Source organism: Kryptolebias marmoratus, linkage group LG8 (genome assembly GCF_001649575.2).
Source record: "Kryptolebias marmoratus isolate JLee-2015 linkage group LG8, ASM164957v2, whole genome shotgun sequence".
NCBI lineage: Eukaryota > Metazoa > Chordata > Actinopteri > Cyprinodontiformes > Rivulidae > Kryptolebias > Kryptolebias marmoratus.
The window spans coordinates 28,870,974-28,878,874 of record NC_051437.1 but is presented as its reverse complement, the minus strand read 5'-3'; the positions used below and the strand labels follow the sequence as shown (position 1 = coordinate 28,878,874).

General features: G+C 46.3%; 1 protein-coding gene across 4 annotated transcripts in view; it reads left to right on the top strand.

Moving 5' to 3' along the window:
- The window catches only part of plch2a (phospholipase C, eta 2a), a 103,469-nt gene that overhangs the window by 4,184 nt on the left and 91,384 nt on the right, over window positions 1–7,901 (top strand). For 2 of the 4 annotated variants that reach the window (XM_037976912.1, XM_037976911.1), the window contains exon 2: window positions 7,118–7,674. In XM_037976912.1, the coding sequence (XP_037832840.1) occupies window positions 7,521–7,674 (154 nt within the window). In that variant the 5' untranslated portion in view covers window positions 7,118–7,520. Of the gene's footprint in view, window positions 1–4,467; window positions 4,607–6,022; window positions 6,176–7,117; window positions 7,675–7,901 lie in introns of those variants that run through there. The other 2 variants (XM_037976914.1, XM_037976913.1) reach the window with 2 other exon arrangements.

The window sequence follows — 7,901 nt, the reverse complement described above, 5'->3', positions numbered from 1 at the left end:
TCAGGTCTCCTCAGATCCCATCAGGTCCCCTCAGGTCCCCTCAGGTCTCCTCAGGTCCCCTCAGGTCTCCTCAGATCCCATCAGGTCCCCTCAGGTCCCATCAGGTCCCCTCAGGTCCCATCAGGTCCCCTCAGGTCTCCTCAGATCCCATCAGGTCTCCTCAGATCCCATCAGGTCCCCTCAGGTCCCCTCAGGTCTCTTCAGGTCCCCTCAGGTCTCCTCAGGTCCCCTCAGGTCTCCTCAGATCCCATCAGGTCTCCTCAGATCCCATCAGGTCCCCTCAGGTCCCCTCAGGTCTCTTCAGGTCCCTCCAGATTAGCTTGTTTTAGTAGTTTTGTTAATACAAACATCTGTTTTTAGCATTTTAGCTTCTGTTGATACTTCAGCTCATGTTTACAGAGTTTAGTCTCTGTTCGGCATCTTTTTTTTTAGCTTTAACGAAGCGGTTTTAGCTTCTTTAGCAGCCCGGCACCACACGGTGTCTCCAGCCTCATGGTGTCCTCTCAGATCAGAGCCAGGTCCTCGCTCCCGGGTCCTCTGGACCTCAGATCTTCAGATCTTCAGATCCTCCTGACGGGCTCTCAGGAGGATCTTCAGCTCCACTTGTAGCTCTCGGGCCGTTTGAGGGTCACTTTCTGCTCCGTGTTTCAGTCTGCCTGGCGTCAGGGAGTGACAGACGGGTGTGTGGTTACCACGGCGAACGCGGCGAACCGCCGATTTGACCCCTTTACTCTTCTTCTGCAGTTTTCTGCATCCAAACAGATCATTTCGTCGGTTTGGATTTTGACTTCCTGTTGGGCTTCAGCGTTTCTGCAGAAACCGCTGACTCAATTCCAGATCCCGTCGGGTGGAGATGCCGAGCAGCTCACCTTTCCACCTTCTGTTCTTTGTCTCGGTGAATCCTTCTGTCTGCGAGTCCTCCGAGCGTCGGTGTGGTCCCCGTCCCTTTTCCTTTTTCTTCAGCCGGGTGCTCGGTTTTCAGCCGCTTTCAGCTCAGGCTGAAACCGAGCACCTCACCTGGATGGAAGACAGAAGACGGCGCCGCCCGCAGGGACGCCGCCGCTGATCTGAGTGGATTTACTCTGAGGGGAATAAAAGCTCGGCTGACGCTGCTGCACGTTAGAAACAAACATGTAGAATCCTCCTTCATGTCAAACAAACGGTTACGTTTCGCTTCGACGCAGACAGACGTTCCTGTCCTCCGAAAGTGATCTTCACCAGAGCTTCTGAACGTCTTTTTAAAGGTTTTCTTTGAACATTTTGCTGTAACACACCATCCATCCATCCATCCATCCATCCATCCATCCATCCATCCATCCATCCATCCATCCATCCATCCATCCATCCATCCATCCATCCATCCATCCATCCATCCATCCATCCATCCATCCATCCATCCTCTTCCTCTGATCCGGGGTCGGGTCGCGGGGGCAGCAGCCTAAGCAGGGAGACCCAGACTTCCCTCTCCCCAGCCACTTGGGCCAGCTCCTCCAGGGGAACCCCAAGGCGTTCCCAGTCCCTCCACCGTGTCCTGGGTCTTCCTCTGGGCCTCCTCCCGGTGGGACGTCACCAGGGAGACGTCCTCACCAGATGCCCGAGCCACCTCAACTGGCTCCTCTCAACGTGGAGGAGCAGCGGTAAGGTGGCAGCCCCTCCCTGAGCGTGGTGGAGGGGTTTGAGTGTCCCAATGATCCTGGGAGCTATGCTGTCAGGGCTTCATGCCTCTGGTAGGGTCACCCAAGGCAAACAGGTCCTGGGTGAGGGATCAGACAAAGTGCAGCCCAAAGACCCCCTATGATGAGTCACAATATTGGACACAGTGTTCCCTCACCCGGACACGAGTCACAGGGGCCCCACTCTGGAGCCAGGCCTGGAGGCGGGGCACGTTGGCGAGCGCCTGGTGGCCGGCCGGGCACAGCCCGAAGAGGTCACATGGGTCCCCCTTCCCATGGGCTCACCACCTGTGGGAGGGGCCAAAGGGGTCGGATGGGTGGTGGCCGAAGGCGGGGACCTTGGCGGTCTGATCTTTGGCTACAGAAGCTGGCTCTTGGGACGTGGAATGTCACCTCTCTGACGTTTCATACTGGGTACAAAAAGGTTCCCGCAGTCCTTCACGTGTGTGTGTTTTAAATCCGTGCAAGCCTTCATCTCTGCATCCACGACCCTTCGTGCACGCATTCATTCAGAGATACAAGCTCCAGTTGTCCGCTCTGTGGAGCGATTAATCTACGGTCTGCTCGGGTGAAACGCAGAAAATTTTATTTTAGGAGCCCTCCTGAACTCAAGGGACGTGCCAGACTCATAAGAACCAGATAAGTTGGATCTTTAGGCTCCTTGGTTCCAGCCGCCTGTCACAAAGACAGTTTTTTCCTGTTTCTTTCGTTGAATTGATGGAAAAATGCCGAAGATTAACACAGTTTAACAGAAAATAGGATTTTAGCTCCAACCAGGTGGTTCCCAAAGATCTGTCAGCTGAAGGTCCGGTTCTTTGTTCTGCTTCCATGTTTGTCGTGGTTTAGTGAAAATGTTTCTAACCGTAAATAAACACCTGAAACGTTTGCCCCCCTTTGGCAGGTCGCCCCTTTCAGCATTTAATCCCACAATAATGATAAAGTGTCGTCCTCCTGTTTGTTGCTAATTGCACTCTTGAAAACGCCCTGAAAGGACCTCGCTGCTTGTTGAGCCGTCGGGTGGGATTTGGAAGAAGTGCTCCTCGTGAAGTCTCTAGAAATCATCCAACTATTTAAAGACGTTTCCTCTGAAAGCAGCTTTTTGAATAAAGGGCTGATTGTGTCTTATATCCCGTGTTTTTGTCCACACTTGCCTCTTACTCATCCTTCTCCGACAGGCAGCTCAGGGAGACGGTGAGTGAGTAAAAACAGGACTCGACAGTCTGAACTACGAGCCGAAACACTGCAGGGCACCGAACACGACTGACTCAACATCTGGCAACACGGTTTCATCATTTCAGGCCTCATGTTTTTAAAGATGCTGTGATTGGACCGATACCAGCGGGCCGAGCGTCGTGTCAGACTGATCTGAGGACCCGTCTCTCCTCGCCGTGGGCTGGCGTTGGGAGACGGGGGTTAAGCGCCCGGCCGTGCTGCAGCTTGTCCCGATCCGAGCGAACAGGAGGGTTTAATGTCACTGCCCTCCACGTGACAGCAGCGCGGGGGCCGTTTTCTGCAGGAAAACTTCCTGGAAATGATGACTACAGGCAGCGTTTTCCCTCTAATGCTGATGAGACTTTTGCAGAACAAAAGCTACATTAATTAGTAGATATTCTACAATGTTTTGTCATTCCAGAGCGCTCTACAACCAATATAATTTGATTATTATCTCCATCTTTGCTGTAATCTTCAGGCTATAACACGTTCCCTAAAGCTACACTAATTACTTGGCTCTATAAAATATTTAAGCTCCCTACTTTATGGTTCACAATTGACCTCATAAACTCCCTTTTAGACGCAGCAGTTAATGAAAATTTTCACTTTCGGCATCCAGGAGCAACAACAGATGCGTCTCAGTGAGCAGCAGAGCTAAAACGTCGAGTTTGTTTAGATCTCAGAGCAGGAAATAAAAGTGTAGAAAACGCAGATGATTCAGTTTGAAATCCTGAGAACAAGCTGGAAGTTTAACTCTGACTGAAAAGGTTGGTTTGAGGTCTTTTCTTATTGGTTTTATTACAGTTTCTGAGTTACATTTACACTCAGAAATGGACATTTTTGAATTCTTCTTTGGATAAATGATCTGTAATGCTCCTCGAAGTAAATCCAAACGGTTTTAAAAACAAAATTCTGTAGCTGAATAGATAAGAAGTCCTTTTACTGAAAAGTCTGATTCTCTAAACTTCAATATGGCCGCCTCAAAGCGGTGATAAATGCAAAAATAAACCGCTTGTTTTCACTTCCTTTAACTTGCTTCTCATTAAATCAGTCCTGAACTACCTCTAAATATGTCTGGATAAAAAAAATGCAGACAAATAAATCATTGACCAAATATTGCTGATGGAGCTTAGTCTGCTTTCTGACCACATCTGTTAGTAAATCTGCTGGTTTTCTGAGCTGCAACTTAAATTATGGTTAAAACAAATGGGTGTGACAATCATTCTGACTCATAACAGACTGCAGGATTAGTCCCTATTATTCATTTTAAAATTGAATTAAAGAAACAGATAGAAAAGGCTAATTTTAAGTCTGAATACAGTAATTATTACAGTTATCAGGTCAGAAAAAGAAAATCATTTTGTTTAAATGCTTAAAAAAAATCCAATATTGGTCAATAATAGGAAATTTAAAAGATGAAATGCTGTCAAAACATAATTTTTATGGATCTGCACAATCTGATCAATTTATTTTTAGTTTTGATGTTAATTTAGGTACCTTGGATGTCCTTTTATACCAGCTGGGCTGATTCTGATTGGTTGGTGACACCTGGAGGAGCACCATCCTGCAGGTTTCAGGTGTTTCTCTGCTCTGACTCACCTGGTCTGAACGGCTGATTCACAGACTTCTGCAGACATGAAGACCTCCTGAAGAGCAGGAGAACAAGGAGAACCTGCAGGATGATGTTCCTCCAGGACCAGAGTTGGAACCACTGATCTACAGTACGTCTGTTTAAAGCTAATTTAACAACATGTTGTGAATCAAAATGGCTAAAAATTCTGGTTATAACTCTGTGGCTAACGCAAGAGTAGTTTACAGGATTTAGAAGGATACGTAAAATAATTTTACATTTAAATTGTCTTTATTTTATATATACAGAAATCATTTTTATCAATATCTGTTTTTTACCTGCTTCTTTGGTTGCTAGCTCCAACAGTTAGCTAGCTGTTTGCTAACAGTTAGCAACAGACTAGCAGCAAACGGCTAGCTGTTTGCTAACAGTTAGCAACAGACTAGCAGCAAACAGCTAGCTAACTATTGGAGCTAGCTGTTTGCTAACAGTTAGCAACAGTCTAGCAGCAAACGGCTAGCTGTTTGCTAACAGTTAGCAACAGACTAGCAGCAAACAGCTAGCTAACTGTTGGAGCTAGCTGTTTGCTAACAGTTAGCAACAGACTAGCAGTAAACAGCTTGCTCCAACAGAGTAGCTAGCTTTTTGCTGCTAGCTGTTTGCTAACAGACTAGCAGCAAACAGCTAGCAGTGATGTGTTCAACTAAATGTTTTTGTTTGTCAATATCATTAATACATTTTTTTATTTAAAATGACAGATTTCAAACACAAACTAGAGAAATTATTGTTGTTAAAGCTAAAAGGAGCATAACCCTGGCAAAAAGCTAAAGCAAATGGCTAGCTAAAATGAGAAAAATGCAAGTTTACAGAAGTAGAAGCTAGCTGGAAGGAGCAAAGCACTAGCTTAAAGCTAAAGCTAGCAAAAAGTTACCAAAAAAAACTAATTTTCTTTTAAAACTTTTAAAACATGAGCCTGTATTTGTTTGTTTGGTAAATGTTGACTTGTTGCATTTTTTGACGACATCTTCTCACATCTAAATATAAATGAGACAGAAAAGTCCCCTGTCCCTTGTCCCTCTGCGTCCCCCTGTCCAATCCGTTCTCCTTATTTCAGTTTCTGTAAGTCGGTGTGACAACGATACCTTAAATAACTTCAGTTTGACATTTAAGTCGCCTTAAATTGTATAAATATGACATTTATTTTGTCTTGAAATGTAGTTCTTGGTATTAAAATCTTGTTGCTAGCTGTTAGCAGCAGACTAGCCACTAACAGCTAGCAGTATCACTTTGAGCTCATCTGAAGCTCTTTTTTTTTAACTAAGAGCTGAAATGTTTCAGACGGTGCGATGGCTGCAGTGTCAAAATCCAAAATGAAGTCATTCACCCAACACCCACACCTTCGTCTGTGACCAGGTGAAGTGTGTGTGTGTGTGTGTGTGTGTGTTGGATGCTAGCAGGAGACATGTCCAGGCCTGCAGCTCATGGACAGCTTCTGTGAGACGGTTCCCAACACGTCTCCCAGCCAGCCTCACCTGACACCTCCACCACACACGAGTAAAACACCGTTTCTCCTTCAGTCTGTAACAAAGCGCGGGACCACACAGACAACAGGGACATTTTATTTTTAAAAAAAAGGATCTTTTCTGGCTGAGAAGTGACCGTGTTCAGGTTCCTTTAATCGTCTGTTGGTGAACCTCTGAGAAGGGATGAAGGCAGAAAGGTAGGCAAACAAAGAAGGTTCATGTTGGAGGGAAGAAAGGAGCTGAACGAGCCTGAAGCTGAATTAAGACGTAAGAATCTGTGAATATATTCAGCCTCAGCTTCTTCTGCCTCCAGGTTTTATTTTGTAAAAACTCTCTACAGAATGTGATTTAATGTGGACTGAGGCAGCCCAGAGGACGGACTTTTTGTGTTTTCTCTCTGCTTTTGTTCTGTTTTCTGTTGGAAACTGAACTTTTCTGATTAGGTCTGTTTATTTGAAAAGAAAAGAAACACTTTAAAACGACGGGCAGCTTCAGTGAATGCAGATTAACTAATGAGCCTTTTTGACATCTATTTTAACAGATGGTAGCTGTAGTATTTTTTTACCTGTAACGTGTATTTTCCCAGCTGATTTCTTCATGGCTCGTCCGCCTCCATCTTGTCCTATCCCAGCGTCCTCCTCTGTCTTCTGCTGACCTTCGTTCCTCTTACTGTGCCTCCACCTCTCCAGGCTCTCTTCCGCCTGCTGCCTACCCTCACTGCACATCAGTGTCATTCCCACAGCTCGACGTTTCGAAGTGATGCACCTCAAACTTTGTTTCAAGGAAATACTTTTACTATAGTACTTGTATTTAACATTACATCCTTCGGATCTGTTTGCAGTTGTTGTCAGTCTGAAGCCTTCGGTCCTGTTCCTTAATTTTCCTTCTTGTGGATGAAAGCGTCGTTGTTTTAATTGTTTATTTGCTTGTGTCTGTCTGTTAGCAAAATATCTCACAGCTGCTTGATCTTAGCAAACACATACATGGTTATAAGTCGGCTAATTTCACCGATTTTCAGCTAAAACTTGGTGTTTGAGTCTCATCTCCATGCAGAGGATGGTGGCAGATGAAAGATTTGTCTTTTCAAACTACAGAGCGAAGAAAAAACAGCCTCTGGTTTTTATTTCTGTGTCTTTTAGGAGCTGGAACCATGCCGTTCTGACCCGCCCGTGATTCGGTTCTGGACCAGGAGGACGACCGAGTGAAGGTCCCTGACGGATGTTGCTCGTCGATAAGCTGAGCCGCCTGCAGGAAAGTGATCGACTCGTCTCCAGCAGCCGGCGGAGGACCTAATGGAGGGACTTCTCTGGACTGGGGCTGGGGATCGGGTTTGAAGACTTCCAGACTTCCACTGGAACATCTTTCATGGGATATCTTCCCCTCCAGCTGCTCAGAACCTTAAAGCCTTTTGGAACTCCACCACGGAGTTAAAGGAACGTCTCAGTGGGATTTGTGGTTCTTGGACTGGATCCCATTGTCTGCAGGCCGTCAGGTTCCTCAGGGCGTGAAGTCGCCGCTCCAGACCGCCTCACACCCGCAGTCATGGAGTCTGTGGCGGCCAGGATGGCCATGGTGACCGACTCCCCAAACCCGTCCCTAAGGTCCAGGACCACCGTGACCACAGACGAGGACTCCTTCGTGAGCACGGCCAGCGTTCCCTGCAGCCACTTCCTGTCGGCCAACATCATCGGTGTGGGTGAGTCTTTGCTCCTGTGGACAGGGTCGTAGCCAGAGGTCAACCCCTCATTATCTCCCTGCACATCAGTTACAATGAAGACCAAAACTTCATTAAAATAGAAGCATTTATTTAAAACAAGTGACTTGAATGTGTATATGTTTGTAAATCCATGGGGATCAGCCTCAGAGGACTCAGGGCACAACCATGATGACTCACTGAAATGACATGAATTAGTTTCTATGAAT